Here is a 16,095-nt window from a genome sequence, read left to right on the forward strand (position 1 = left end):
TTTAGAAAAAAAATCAGGGAGTGACTGGAAAATAAATTATCTTTAGACAGAAATAAAAACAAGTCCAGAAACGTGTCCCTACAATATCTAACTGGAAACGTTCAACTCTATAGCTGTACTTAAGCATTACGGCCACAATAATGCCTACAACACTGTGGAATGAGGATCCAGCTGGCTGAAAGTGAGGTAATAGTTTGTAATAGGTCAGAGTTCTAAAAAAGCACTTTTACATCTTACAAGTCCAAATAAAAGAAAAAAAAAGGACACATTTCATACATGTTGGGCTTTCTCACCAGAACTGTACGATAATTAACTCCACACCAGGACCCCTACCACACTAAGCCTTACTCATCTTCAATTATATGCTGCAGCAAAGATTTACCAAGCGACACCTAAACTTCAGTACAATATGAAACTTCGATTCTTAAAACTTTATACACACAAAATAGAAGATTACTTTTCTAGGATGGTGTAGGGAGGGGGATTCTCCTTCATGGTACTTGGACTGAAAAACTAGTTTTCAGAGACTGCCACAAATATAATTCACAGTTTCTTGCTGTCAGGCTTTTTCAGCTACATCAACGTAGTACACAACAATACTGTTAAGTCCAATAACTACATTGGATGGACATTCTCGGGAGTAAGAGAAAACTAGTGACAAAAAATACCCGAAAGGTCTCCTCCTAACAATGTCTCGATTTTTACAGGGTTGCAGTTTGTCTATGTTACACATTAATGCGATCTCAGAAGAGCAGCAGGAGAAGGGTCTAAAAAAAAAAAAAAAAAAAAAATCTTTCTCCTGTCCAAGTGATCCAAGTAACATAAGCATCCACTTACCAGAAATAAGATGAGAAACAAGGCTTTTGTTACAAAGACCGCAATGAACCACACCTTCCCACACCAAAATATGGTCAACCAGGGATTCTGGCCATGCAAACTGCTGGTCAGCAGAAAATTAAGCATGCTAATGGACAAACATTAATTCCAATCATATATTTAAAATGATCCCAAATACTACTAGTTAGCTACACTGAAAGCGCCTGCAAAAAATATGTAGTGAAAAATGAAACAAAATCTTAGTGATCACTGCAGCACTTAGAGTGATACTAGTCTTAAGTGATGAATCACCTCCGAGAAAATACGTTAGATGGGACTTTGAAACAAAAAGGTAACATTAAAAGGTGCACCTGAATATTACAGACTAAATTTACAAAACCTACAATAAGGTAAAATATATATCTTTTGAATATTCAGCAGCTTTTTTTTAAATTTGTTTTTATTTTTTGAGAGGCTCATGAAATTTTAAAAAGGGACCACTAACTAATCTCAACCATGCTTCACAAAACAATAATGGCTATTTCATATTGCAGTTACCAACGTAATGCAATTAGTGCTTAAAAAATAATCTACACTTTTTCTTTTTTTTCCTTTTTAAACAGAGACCTTTGGAGGAAATATGGTTGTTCAAAAGCTTCTCGAAAAAGAAAGATTACCTGAATATTAAGTTATCACAGATCAAGTGTTGTGTTTAAAAGCTTTGCAGTTATGAGTATTACAATCTTCAGGTCTCAGGACATATAAACTGAGAAAGTTACGTGTTTGGTTTGTTGTTGTTTTTTTTTTTTTTTTAAATCCACTTTCTAACCAAAGCAAATAAAGAGTACTCAACTTCTCACTATCTATTTACAATTCTTAGCCTACAGTCTGAAATGACAAGACAAATTCTCTTTTAAAACTGCAGCATTAAAGGGTAGGCACACCATTCTTCTGCTGCACGATTGTCACCCACTTAAACATACACATACAAAATATTTAGGTTAGTAAAATGAGCACTCCACTTACACTACAGTGACAAGTTTTATAAAACTCAACTCATGTTGCTTAAATAAGGACAACTGCAAAAGGTTAAACCTCTCTCAACAGTAAAACTGTGTTACTTTTTTTTTTTAAGCTTGCAACAAACTTTCTACCATAACCTCCAACAGCAGATGAAACCACACCTTAAACTGCGCCTTTATTGCAATCACCAGCTAAACTGGAACGTATTGCAGAGTTTATATACTGCTACTGAGCTTAAACTGCTTTAAATGCCAAGATGACAACTAGAAAGCTACAAGGAACCAGGATTTTGAGGACTAAAATATATTAAGTAAACAAAAATAAAGTATACTTGGGGCCAAATGCCCAGTCCATTTCAAGAATGAGCAGTGCATATTTAAAACAACAGCAATGGTGTGCCTAACCTTCGAAAATACGAAGTTGCTGGGGGTGGGGAGAGGCTAATAGAGTCAATTGTTCCAGAAGTCATTCAGCATCCCTAGGGCTACCTAGGCCACCCTCCCATGAACTTTGAGAAACCACTTTCACTGACATCACTTAATGCTCTCACACAAAAACTCCAATGCTTCTTTTGGTTGTGCAAATGGGGGAAAAAAATGGTAATTTCTATCTACCTTTTGCACAGATTAAGACCAAATTGCTTCTACCTGAAGAACCAGCAATTATGATTTGGTCATGTTGTGGTAAATCCAGTAAGCTCCACTTAGTTACTGACCACTCCCGCAGAAAGTATCAAAGATAAAAGTTCAGTACAAAACTTATCCTGGATCTCCAGATAATCGTAACGGTATCACCATATTGAAAAAAACCCAGATTTGTGGTTTAAGGAGTGCTTTTTTTTGTGGTGTTTAAATGCTTATTCTAGCATGTGCTAAACCACTATCGAAATAGATTAAATAAAAACAACAACAAAAAAGCAGGACTTAAATAAATTCCTGCTACTGGCAACTGTAATATTTAAAAAGGAAACACCCATTCATTGAGTGTTCGACCCTGACAGTATTACAGATAGATATGATGCAGAGCCTGAATTAGATCAGGCTACCAGTGTTATACTTCTTCCCTGAACATTAACAAGCTCCTTCACTAATATGGATATTTGGGCAGACTACTGAGGTTGTAACGTTTGAGATCACCATTTTGTGGGCTATTTTTTTTCCTTTTTTTTTTTTTGTTTTTGCAGTATCACAGTAGTTTGTTACGCAAATCCCCCATCCCTGGATTAGAGTCATTTAAACTAGCTGTTGGAACCACATAGTTTAGTAAACTCAGAATCAAGTCTGTAAAAAGCGTAAAGGTCACAAAGAACCATAGTTCTGGTACAATGAGGCATACCCCAATACATCGTTTAGTGTACCCTGACTGCTCCTGACTGTGAGAAGCTTGTCTTCCGTGAGATAAGGCTACATCCTCAAGCAGGTGAGTCTAAATATCACCCTTCAAAAACACCAAATAAAATTACAGTGAAGGTAGTGTTATAAATAATTAACTGACATTTTCTGAAGGTAGTGTATGTAAGTTTTCCCTCCCCTCCCCTCCGGGTGAGCACTAAGCAGATAGCAAATGGTAAGTATGGTTAATTTAGAAAGAAAACAGTGGAGAGCCTACTTAGACCCAATTGATTATCTATCTAGTCGACAAATCTGGTTCAAGAGAGGTACCATTCCTAAATAATTTGATTTAGCTTAAATCTTTCAATCAACTGGATCAACAAAAGTAAGAGGGGAAAAAAAGATTTCTGAAACATTTTTGAAGAATGACAGTCTGATTTTCATTTGAAAATTGCCTGGTTTTAGGAGAGTGTCAGTTTAACAAAGTGGACTTATTATATAAAGGCAGATATGAAAAATCCAACATCAGAAGTTCAGGCAGGCTCTACAGGCAAGATGTCCACTTCCACAGATCTGCATTCTTTGTGAGGTAACTCTCTATTACAGAGAAACATGCAAAAGGCAAAAAAAAAAAAAGGAACAAAGAAAGAAAGAGGGCAGTGGGCAGGTGAAGGAGGGAAACTGTGCCATACCAGGCTAGAAAAATTTACAAATGTGACATTCAGAGCACATCTTTCACCTGTGTTCACATAAGTCTATGCTGAACTGCAAAGGAAAGAGCATTGCAGTAAACAGGAGACTCAGGTGCGCTCAGTGATGGTTGAACTATGCAGTAGTGCTCACCCAGTTTGCAAAGTAATTGGCACTCTACAACATCCCTATTCATCTTTCAATTCATTTGCACTTTGTGCTGCTTCTCCCTGGGGATCTAATTCAATCTTTACTGAAACATCCTGCCCCTCCGACTTCATTAATTTCATTTTTTTCTTTGGAGGGTTTTTCAAAGTGCCCAGCCTCTCTTTAACTTTGTACTCCAGTGTACTGTGGGGGATCCCATAAATACTCTGAGCTTTGGAAACACTCATTTTCCCGCTCATAACCACAGAGATTGCTTCCTCCAGTATCTCGCTGTTGTACTGTCTGTATCTCCCTCTTTTCTTCCTAGGTTGCTTGGAGCCAGGATCTCCCTCTTGATCAGAGGTGGGATATGGCTGTCCAGAGGTAGACTGCTCAGCATCTGAGCCCCAGGAATCTGGTCCAGCATCCAGCAAACTTCTCCTATTTTGTTTTGGAAGGATAGCCCTTAACTTTTTGCTAAGCGCGCTCTCCGTTTGTGAACCCATTACCAAAGAGCTATAGCTGTACTGGTCACCAGTGCGGGACTCCCATGAAAGGTCCATGCCTCGAACTTGTGGTATCTTTAAATCCACAGGAGATGAATGGCTCACGTCCTTTTTCCCATCCTGTTTAGTTTGAAGTGCCATTTTTTGAAAGGCAGAGTTTTCTGTAAGAAAAGGAAGGTCACTGATGTTGCTGAGTGCACCATTTCCCCTGAATTTCATGCGGCTGAAATTGAATTCGTAGTGTGGTTTTGCCCAAGAAGCCTCCCTGGATAATATTAAGTGCTGTCCATGATTCTGTAGTCCAGATGGCCCATGGCTGGCAGCCGTAGAAAACTGGTTTCTGCTCAGCAGTTCTTCACTAATCTGGAGTGATCGAGCCAGCGGTACTTTAAGAGATGTGGAGTGGCCATAACCTTCCCTGGTTCCATCCTGCAAGCTTCTTGGAGGTACCCCATCACCACTCTGTAGTCCCTCCGGATGGTGCTGGCTGGGTCTCCCAGGTCGCCTAATTGGATGGAAGGAAACTGATGTGAGCAGGACTTGCACAGGTAGGGAGGGATGGGTGAGGGGGCCACTCCTTTATTAGAAGGCCTTGCTTGGGTAACATCACTTTTTGTGTTATTTATTTTTCTCTAAATTTTTTTTTATTATTTTAATTTTTTTTTTTTAAGTCTCAGCATCAGTCAGTTTTAAAACTTGTTCGCAAAAAAAGAGAAGCTTTTTGGGCAAAGAAAAATGAAACCTGTTGGCTGGTCTCTGGTTGGGTTCACAAATTCTCGGAGTAGAAAAGACTTCGCGCAAGCGTCTGAAAATAGCACCTTAATTACAAAGTAGTAATCAATCGCCATAGATCTACACACAACTGTGTTACTGGTGTGACGTTACCACTAAACAAGCACAGTAATAAAAGAGTAAGCCAAAGTGCAACATATTCAACATGCAAATATGTCTGCCACCTGCAGTATCTATACATAGGTGGAAACCCTGGATAGTGTTTGCTTACATCATATTGAAGAATTGCTGCTCAGGATAAAAGAAAAAGCTTAGCAGGCCTCAAAGGTATTTGCCTGACTTTCATTAAGCACCAAATATGAAAGCTGGGATACTGCAGATCACAAAGAAAAACGCTGCATTACACTAGACTTACCAAACCGCTCTCTTAACAACTAATTGCATATATACACAGCCCTGAATCTCATTTGATATAAAGCATGGCTAGGAAAAGAAAGATCTAAGTTCCAACTGTCATCCAGATCAAGGGTTAACAAAAAAAAAAGGCGGTATGTATTTTTACCATTTCCCTTTCATCACAAGTGTTTTTTCTATGACATAAAGTACTACTGCTGCAGAGAATCACATCTATTTTAATGCTTTGATTGCTTAGCCCCCTGTAGTTATTAAGTCACATAGGTTTCAAAATCCACCTCCAAATTTCTCCACGTTCAGCATACAAATTAACAAAGAGGATCTATTTTGATGCTCTGGGACACTATACTGGTGTAAAGCCCTCTGGCTAAGTCAGTATTATTTAAGGATAGGATATATAGTACTGAAAAGCTACATTATTATTTTTAACATCACACTGGGATTTTAAAAAGTCTTTAGAGAAAAGACATCCACTGAAAGGACCTGGCATGTAACATACACAATGCTTGATACACATGCTGTTTACTTCTCTCCAGGATGCAACAAGTCATAGATGTGCACAACAAGAGTCAACAAGGATTCAGAACAAAATCCAGAGAAATGGATCAAAGTTTGCAGTTCCAGAGAACCCTCTCAGACAGTGTGCATTCTCCACCCCTTCTACAGCATGTATCAGCATCACAGTGTGCACCAGTGATTCTATACCTAAATAAAGGTCATAGTGGTAGCTAATAGTGTTACACCTGACTTAGTGATGCTAAACAAACTGCAGCCAGCCTCATATACCACACACCTGTACGAGTAACCACAGGTGCCAGTATGCCCCATCCTCTCTGGACCCACAAGACTGAGCAGGACAGTAACAGATGCTGGCCTTGTCATCCCTGTGTGTTGGACTTTGGCCCTCACTTGATTCACAAACAAGGGAACAAACAGTACAGAGCCTCAGTGGCTTCTGCTGCCTTCCTAGGAAAATAAAGCTGGAAATAACCTGTTCAGGATTAAAAGTGCTGCTGGGGAAGGTTTATGCTAAAGAACTGTAAAAAGTACTAAGACTAAATTTTAAAGAAGGATTGAAGTATGTTATTAGAAATATTAAATGGAAAAGTAATCTCGAAGGGAGAAATCTGAGACAGAAATATTTTTCCAAAGAGAAATGCAAAAATTCAATCAGCTGTTAGCAGTACGTGGGACTGATGGTTGGGAGTGGGTTGTTAGTTCAGATTTTCAAGTTTTTCAAAGGCTATCACAAAGCTAAATCCAGCAATTAAATAGCACTTTAAACCATATACTATTTCTGTACTTCAATAAAAAAATTATTTGTTCACAGTAGCTTCAAGATAATCAACACTCAAAACCCCTCTTAGTCCCAGTCAGCCTCTCCAGTACAACCCTAACTAAGAGTAAAGGGATTCTAAATGTATGCAAATGGTGACCATTAGAAATACAAAGCCTGAAGATTTTTTTTAAAATTTAACAGTATTTCACAACTTGAACTGACTAGGCAAGAGTAGTACACCATGTACTTTGTGATTATTTTTTAAAAAACTTGTTCAGTACTACAGTACAATCGCAGATCCAAAGTCACATTTAAAGTTTTCTGAACTACCAGACTCCCTGTCCCATGTCCTTTTTTTAAGTTGTGGTTTATGCTAGGAAATATTAACAAAAATCATGCAATGATTTAAATCTAATCCAGCATGGTTTATCACCGGAATCATTGTTACCACTAAAATAAACTTTTCCTGTTAGCTAACTTTGCTCTAAGTGTAATGAAGTCTAAATATATTGCAAAGCCTCTAAGACTCTTCATGCATTTAACTGAACTTGCACCTCATGGAAATCACCTATCACTAAACCCAAGAAACAGGTAATGGAAAGATCTCTGGCTAAGTACCAAACTGGCCAAAATAACAGATATTAGAGTCATTAACTGAAAGCTAAACCTGTCTCAGTTGGCAACAACTCTTATTTGGCAGGTGGGGTGAAGGTATTTGCCAAAGGTACAAGTTGAAAACACATTACTCCAAAGGGTTAACACCAAAAGTAAGTTAAAATTAACAGGAGCTAAGCACACATTTTTAGTAAAAAACTGTTTTAAAAGGTCATAGTAAGTTGCTTTCTCTTACCCATTTCCCGAAGTACTGGAGCACCCTGGAGAGTGACTCAGAGAAGTGCTGCCAGCGCAAGGACTCTTCTTAGTGGATAAATCAAGCACACCGTCTGTAGAGACAAAAGAATGACTTCAGTGTTTGAAGAAGCAGGATCAGCCATGCTGATCTTGTCTTCAGCTGAAAAGACAAAGCAAATCTTTTGAGCTAAAGTCATTTTTAGCACACAACATATTTTGGTTTATTGTATTTTTAAACAAAGTAAGGCTTGGAATTTTTTGCAATATGGTTTACATGTGACTTCAATATAGTCTTCAGAAATCACAACAAAAATTAACAAAATTGAAAGTGCATCTGTTAAAAGAGACATAGCATAAAAAATTACCTACAAATGACAGTTCTGGATACAACGAGCCTATCACATAACTACCTCTCAGTGGTCCAAAAATGAGACAATCTTCAAATTCCTGAGATATTCCTCTCCTTAAAGGGAGGCTGCAAGCCAGTATTTGGATTTTTTTTTTTTTTTAATCCAAATCTCTTGCAGGAAAATTCATTGAGAATTTCATATTGGAAATTAAATGAACACACATACAGATGTGAGATTCCTTCTCAGTTGGCAGCCAGCTTCATCTTTTTTTTCCATGTCTCCAACAGGTCCCTACTGGAAAAGCTGCAACCTTTCTCCTCTATTGTGTCATTTTATTCCCTCTCTTCCATACACCAAATTGGTTTTCCTGCTAGACTGCTTCTTCCACTCCCACTAATGGCACTTCCTCACACTCCCCCCATGCTCCCCTGCAAACCCTTAAGTAAGCTCTGCATTCACAGGCACCAGAAAAGGAAGCGTGTTTCACCAGAGAAGCCTTGCTCCTACTGCACTAAAGCAGCTTGAAATTCTGGTCATTTTAATAAGGGCAACATTGTCATTGAAGCAGCCCAGGCATCTGAAGTTCCTGGAAACTTTGAAACAAGGAATTTATGAGGCAAAGATAAATGAAACCTGTTGGCAAGGTAAACTCAAGACATAATCAAAGCTCCTCACTCATTCCATCTAATCAAGTAAATACCACCCAACACAAGAACAATGTAAGACAGCTTTCAGATTGCTTAAAGTTCTCATTTGACATATGGAGAAAAAACATGATAAACAGTGAACTAGAATTAACTTTATGGAAAGCTGTTCCACCCACTACATTTGGGAACACACCATAACCCAAACTTAAGCAGGCAGAAAATTAAATTTTCTTTCTGAACAACACTTATGCAGGCATAAGAGACACAGACTGGATCAAGTCTTTCCTCCTTTTCAATAGGCTGGACAGCACAGGCAGCTGCCTGAGGCGCTTGCATCCACACTTCCTCCCTCAGAAGGGTCAGTACGACCCAGAAGCCCCTGAGGGGAAGCAGGGCCAACCTCATACCCCAGGGAGAAGCTTACAACTAGCTGGGTTCCCCTCAACCCACTAGAACAAAATATAGCACAAAGTACCACTAGCAATCTTTCGTGACAGCCTCTGAAATCTCTCATTAACAAGTTTGGCAAAATCTCTTTCCAATTACATTAAATGTAAATTGGAAAAAAAATTCACATCAGCAAACAGATTACTGTATAAATCAATACACACATGTTCTACTTTCATAACAAGTGTTATGAACATTATACATTATCTTACAGCTTTTTCCATCACATGGTAGCTAAAGAACAGTTCATGTACGTGCTTTCCTCTTCACCATATCATCCTCTAATTAAAAAGAAACAGAGCAAAACTGATTCTCTCCCTCTTTCTTTCAGCAAAAAGTTTAACAATGAGAACAGTTTAAATGTAAAACATGTTACATGCAAAACCCACTCACGAAATGCATTTATAATAAAGACAGCTAGAAACAAATGCCTACCAGCTAACTGTACAGGGCCACATTTCAAGAGAGACACTATTCAACCTCTCACTGCAGTTTGTAACTGAAGTGCAATGACAGCTTTCAGTAAGTGCTCTAAGTGCAGTATGCATCCAGATGTCCAAGCTGCATATTACTGGACACATAAAATGAACCTGTTTACAAAAGGCTTCATAAACCCAATTTTAAAGAATAAAGGGATACCTACTCTTCTGCCCTAGTTAGAAAGAGGCTTTTTTTTTTTTAAAGGCACCTTTTCCATTTGCAGATGGACAGCCTACTGTGACAGAATGACTTCAAGCACTAACATTTTTCTAAAGAAGGGTATAGGGTCTAATTTTAACCAGTATGATACACTTAGGATTCAACAGTTTCAGAACAGAAAAGTTCATATACTATATCACTCACAGAATTTGCTTCTTTTTAAAAAAGGCTTGTTTGATGGAAAGCAAGGTTTTTGAATTAAAATAAGCTCTGAAACACTGTTACAAGTTATTCAATCTGTGCTCTGCAGAACAAATCTATTTTTAAGGTAGAAAAGAGACATTTCTTCCAAATGCACAAACCTGGAAGTTTAGTGCAGTTCATGGGTATAATTTTTACAGCCTTCACAAGGCAATTTCTCACAGACTTTTAAAAGATACTCTTCTCACACCATGACCAGAAAGAAAATAAATCAGCCCTTCAGTCAAACTGTGTACTAATCTTCAGAGAAGAGACAACATTATGATTTTAATGACCACATGAACTTCTCTTATCAGCAAGCGTACAGTCTATTTTGTCAGACTGCTTCTTGCAGCTCCCTGTAGGAACAGCACATTTATCCTAGAGCATGTCCATCCCTTTGCCCTTCTTCAGAAGAATCTCTCATGTCTATGGCTCTACATTCTTTCAAAAAGTCTTTTCTCTCCCAGACACATCGAACTAGTCATTATTTTATTGTAAAAACATCTACTGCTTTTCCACTTTAATTTTTGTGCAAAAGTGCAACCTTCTAATTGTCTGGTTCTGCAACAAGAATGCCATTAATGGATTGCCACGGGACACAAGACACTGGTAAGAGTCCTACCTTGTTCACTAGGTTCTGACTGAGACTTTCTGACAGTAAGGTCCAGAGGTGAGTCTTGGTCAGCCATGAGCAGTTTGCTGAGCACAGGGTTCTGAGCAGTTGCAGCCGTGGGAGAGGAGGCGACCAGAGATGCTTTCAGCAGGCTTTGGTTCTTTGTGCTATTGGGCTGGCTGGAGTCCTGAGTAGAGCTATTTTTTGAGGTATATTCAGCAGCAAACTGTCGGATCATTCGCTGCATGATCTCACGGGCCACTAGGGGAATATTGGGGTCAGAGACCCTAGGACTGTCTGCAAATATTAGAGATTTCTTTTAAGGAAGCACTTTAAGTAAAACAGCTTTTATATTAAGTCATTGTTTTTTTTACAAAAAAAACCCAAAACAAATAGGGGAGAAAAAAAAGAAAGCCAAAGATAAAATAGTTTCTGTAGAAAATGTACTTTAGTCTTAGAATACCTGAATAAGAACCATGGCTAATTCTGATACAGCCTTCCCAACATAACACTTTCCTGAAAGAAATACGCAATCTCATATTTGTTTTAAATATAGATATATTCCACCAGACCTCTAAGAGGTGTGGAAATGGAAAGGAGAGCTAGAGCTCATTCCAAAAACATTGTACTGGTTATTCAGTGGAAGAATTGCATAACTTACCTGCAGCTACAGAAGGGTAAAATGGACAATAAAGTTGCAGCAGTCCCCTCTAAGTTTACTGAGAAATAAAACCCTATAGATCTGATCATTTAAAATTATTCACATGAAGATCAGATGTTCAAGTGTCTTCCATCTCACTCTATCTATTCCTTTTGAGATTTCTACCATTGTAATCAACGCAGCATCAGGAATTACCCAAAGAACTTGCATATACACAAAAACCCAAGATGTGTCACATGACAAGTAATTCTATTTCTAGAACAGCTGCTAAATCTATTAGTAAGGGATGTGAAACAGAACAAGAAGGCATTCCAATTTATTTATATGAACTAGTGTATAAATAAAAATGTATCTGGGCATGTGGGCAACCATAAACTTTATTGACAAAAATAACTTTTTTAGACCAATAGTAATTTGTGATGTGAAAGTAAATCTCTAACTCCTAAATCACAGAAGCTAAGTTCTGCCACTTCACTTCAAACACTGTGTTGTCTGGCCAAATCAGTTTTGGGTTTTTTAAACAAACAAACAAACCAACCCACACCCCCAAAAAACCAAAACAACAAAAACACCAACTACCTACAATACCCCCAAAAAATCCCAAAGCACTCCACAACCACACCACTATTCCATAAATGGCTCAAAAAGTTTGATTTTCTATTACCAAAGAAACATTCAGAAAAAATTGTGCAGTAGAAGACCAAATAAATCTTTAAAAGCATCTCTCAAGAGGGAACAATAGAGAAATGTTTACTACCTCTTTTAAAAAATTTGCCCAGGTTGAAAGGTAACCTATTGGGATTGAGCTATTAGAAGCATTAGCAAAATCTTCCGTGGGACATTTCAGTGTTAGATTTGCCTTTTGCTACCACTTTTGTCAAAAGTACATCAACAAACCAGCTTTACTGTATGTGTAAGAAATGACTGACATGAAGGTTTGAGCAGAGCTGCCCACAAATCAAAGAGCAGCAGTAGGCAGCCACTGGGTTTTTTGATGAAACACCATATTGAGCTTTAAATATTATCAATTATTTTTCGTTAAGCACAGCTTTCTACACCTAGGATCTTATACAGTCACCACGTACATTCTTACAGGGGCATAATAGCTGTAAATTTCCAGGATGTTTATGTAAATATGCAACCATTTTCTTTAAAACATCCTGTAAATTTTACTTCTTGCTAAGTATCAAATACTATAGTTTTAAGAAGACACCAAAAAATGAGCCAAACTTAATTTTTGGTACATTTTATAATCTCACTTGTTTCCCAAATGGTCTACAAGGACACCAGCCTGGAAAAGGTGTGGAGGCCTTGTTCTGCTGTGGTGACATTTCTTCCAATTTTTAACCTCTTCACTATAACCTCTGGAAGGACATAGAAAGGCTCTAGGGAGACCCAGAGGGGCACAAATTGATGGCATGATCATACTGATACCAACTGTTCGACGTGCTTGTAGCATATACAAGTGGGGCTGGCAGGAAAGCAGAGCTCGATGGCACTTGTGTTTTCTGAACGAAGAATCAGGCCTTTACTGTGCACCGTGTTCATATGTTCATTTCAAAAATGCTTACAGCTGAACATATTTACACATTCAGAAATAAAATATTACATATGCCTACAGCCATGCATCTTTGTAATTTGCAGCTTCAAAGAATCAGCCCAGAATGACAATTTTCAGGTGCTGTTCAAGATAAACTCACTAATTCAGGACACAAAACTCCATTTTCAAGCAGAAGGGTAGGTACCTAGCACATTAAAGGCTTCTTACTTAATATAAAGCCTGAATGTTGAGGATTAAAGCTGTTCAAAAGTGAGTGGAAAATATGTGCTGGTGCCCCTCCAGCATCACTTGAAATCAACCAGATATTTATCTGGACTCCACCTGTCTAGGTTTTTTTAAGAAAATAAAACTAAAATTAACTAAAACATAGAAATCCTCAGAGAAGAAAAAATACAGCAAATAATTATCAGCTATAAATAGTCTACAGCAGTACCTCTGAGCTTTAAAGCCTTAACAGCTTTTGTGGACTTTCATACTGAAATCTTAAAAGGGCAGTATCAAACAAATAAAGGTATGAGTTCATTAAGCCAGAAGAAGGTCCTGTCCTGCCACAAAGTAAAGGTAACAGACAACTAGTACAACTACTACCACTCTTCTTTGACTGGAAAAATATGAATATTTGAAGGAAGGATTACTGGGTCAGAGTGCCAGGGACACAAATTTCAGAGAAAGGACATAAGATTAATGGACAGTAAACCTGTTCAAAAAGTCTGCTGATCTTGTTGATTCCCTATTCATATTCAGTACATTAATGTGTGGCCAGTGTTCAGAGAACATCTGCATTTTCTCTGATCTACCTGGGCTACAAAATGCCCATCTCAAATGTTACTGGCAGTGTGGATGGAAAGAAGAAAAAAACTAATTGCTGGCATGAAGCCAGGAGAGCTCAGCATCTCTGAGCAATGTAGGAACGTCAAGAGTTCTGCCGTTCTTTGTGTCCTCTCTGGTATGACAGTGCCTGGGGATCTTATGTCAGCAGCATGAGTTAGATTTCAAGCAATCTAAATACAGGTAAGCTTGACAATGATGCATTAAGGATTCAGAACTGACTTCCTGCCAAGCTTCTACCCCTCACCTATTACTCTTGCACCAAGCACAGCTTTGTCCGAGGAAAGAAAACAAGAGTTTATTTTAAAAAATCCTCGAAGATTCTTAGATATCTGATATGTTTCATTATCTTCATTCTGGGTATCTGGCCATGGACAGAGTATTATACCCTTTATAAGCACACTGCAACATCTGCTGCTGGCTCCCCAACAAATTTTAAAAAGCATACTTTCCTAAAGGACACACACACATACACGTCATACATAAAGATTTAAGTTTAGTGCTAAGGAATGAAGTCTTTAATAAACAATTTGGAAGTGATGGAAGTGCTTTTGTTTTTGCTCACCAGAAAAAGCAATATGGAAGAAACCTGTATTGTCTCTAGACTTTAGTTTTCTTAAATTCCTTCTGGATTTGAAGATAAATGGGATAAATTCAAAAGCAAAAGGAAACATTAACCTTACAAGAAAAAAGAAAACTTGAAAAGGAAGCCTTGGAATAAAGGCATTATCTGAACTATCAGTAGTAATGCAGTAACTATCCTTCCCACCATCCTGCATGTATTGCAAAAAGTATAGAAGCATCATAATGTATAGCTTGTATTTATTCGAGTCATAAAAGAAAGGCTAAGATACTGTTATCTACTTAAAACACCTTTAAATATTTTGGTCACTGGAAGGAAGGGCTGAGGACTGGCTACAGCAATTTCTGATTTGTTAAACTGAAGCCTTGCATTGTCCCCCAGCAGATAGGTTGGAATTACTGATTTGGCAGATTTTCTCACACATGGGTTAGACTGATAAGTATGATGTACTTTCATTCAGGATGCATTTGGAAGCAACCTCTGGATTCATGTTTCTCAGATTTGTAGAAAACAGTGAAATGAGCTTTGTGCCTTCTTTAAGAGCACAGTTTAAGCAACAACTTTCCAAAAGATATTTAGGTGATTTTCTAGTATTGAGCATGTTCTCAGCATATTCTACCGCAATTCTTTTGCTGATCACATTTTGAATTCTCCATATCCCCCTTAGCATTATTCCAATAATATTTTATACTGTAAATTGTTCAGAATAGTGTGGGTAATCATTACCAATAGTGAAAAGACTGATGACCTTTAAGAAAAACTGCATGAGTACATATCCCATCAAAATAAAATAAATATTTTTAAAAAAACACATTACCCACCTACTACCACTACTGCCACTTGACCTTTCTTCCCAACAGCCCACTCACCTAAACACTGGTTATGGGGAACAGTTCTGCTGGGTAAGAACTGAGTCATCTCTCCGAAAGTGAAAACACCAGTGTTCTCATGGAGAGATTTGGTTTAGGGTTAAATAGTTATATCTTCTTCCTCCATCCCAAGCCCACACTGTTGTATTACTACATTACTTGAGAATCAATTTTTACCCTTGATAAATATATACAAAGAAGATGACTGAAAAATACTGAACATACAGTGACAACTTGAACATCAGATCTTTGATACCTACATTGCATGCAAAAAGACCACAAGAGAGACTATTTCCCACATTGTCCTCCCCCCATCAAAACCAACCTTTTCTGTAAAAGACTGCATTGAGGAACTCTTCTGCTTGCCTTTCAAATCGAATGATTTTTGCTTGCTCTTGTCTAAGCAGAGCTTCTTGTCCAGCTTCCGAGGCTGGCTCATCCAGACTGACTAAGTGTTCCTGCAAAGATATTTAATATTTGTAAGATCTTCCTGACTCCAAAATTAATAAAGTTCCCTAGGCATTCAATATTTTACTAAATTCAAAACTTTTTTAGGTACAGAGTTGAATCTATGGAAATCAAAACTTGGTTTTTTGGCTGCTTCACAACACTGTACTTTGTCCTGTTCTCTTGTTGTGAATTGCACTGGTTTGAAGGTAAACCAGCCAGAGGAATTGACCCCAAACAAACACCTTGCTAAAGATTTCAAGACAGAGCTACAATTCAATAAGGGCAATTCACAATAAGGGCAATAGTACAGAAACACTGGCTTAAACTGACAAAGCCAGAGTACACCCTGGCATCCTGTTGGTCAGGGTGGTGGTAGCAGTCTGATTAAATGGTGGTTGCAGTCCCATTGAAATG

General features: G+C 38.0%; 1 protein-coding gene across 1 annotated transcript in view; it reads right to left on the reverse strand.

Moving 5' to 3' along the window:
* Positions 1-675: 675 nt before the first annotated feature.
* The window catches only part of LCOR (ligand dependent nuclear receptor corepressor), a 60,545-nt gene continuing 45,125 nt past the window's right edge, over positions 676-16,095 (reverse strand). Inside the window, exons 4-7 of the mRNA XM_069019854.1 lie at positions 15,557-15,689; positions 10,739-11,026; positions 7,789-7,882; positions 676-5,018 (exon numbers count right to left, since the gene is read on the reverse strand). Coding sequence (XP_068875955.1) covers positions 4,049-5,018; positions 7,789-7,882; positions 10,739-11,026; positions 15,557-15,689 — 1,485 coding nt within the window. The 3' untranslated portion in view covers positions 676-4,048. The remainder of the gene's footprint in view (positions 5,019-7,788; positions 7,883-10,738; positions 11,027-15,556; positions 15,690-16,095) is intronic.

This window comes from Aphelocoma coerulescens, chromosome 6 (genome assembly GCF_041296385.1).
Source record: "Aphelocoma coerulescens isolate FSJ_1873_10779 chromosome 6, UR_Acoe_1.0, whole genome shotgun sequence".
Classification (NCBI taxonomy): domain Eukaryota; kingdom Metazoa; phylum Chordata; class Aves; order Passeriformes; family Corvidae; genus Aphelocoma; species Aphelocoma coerulescens.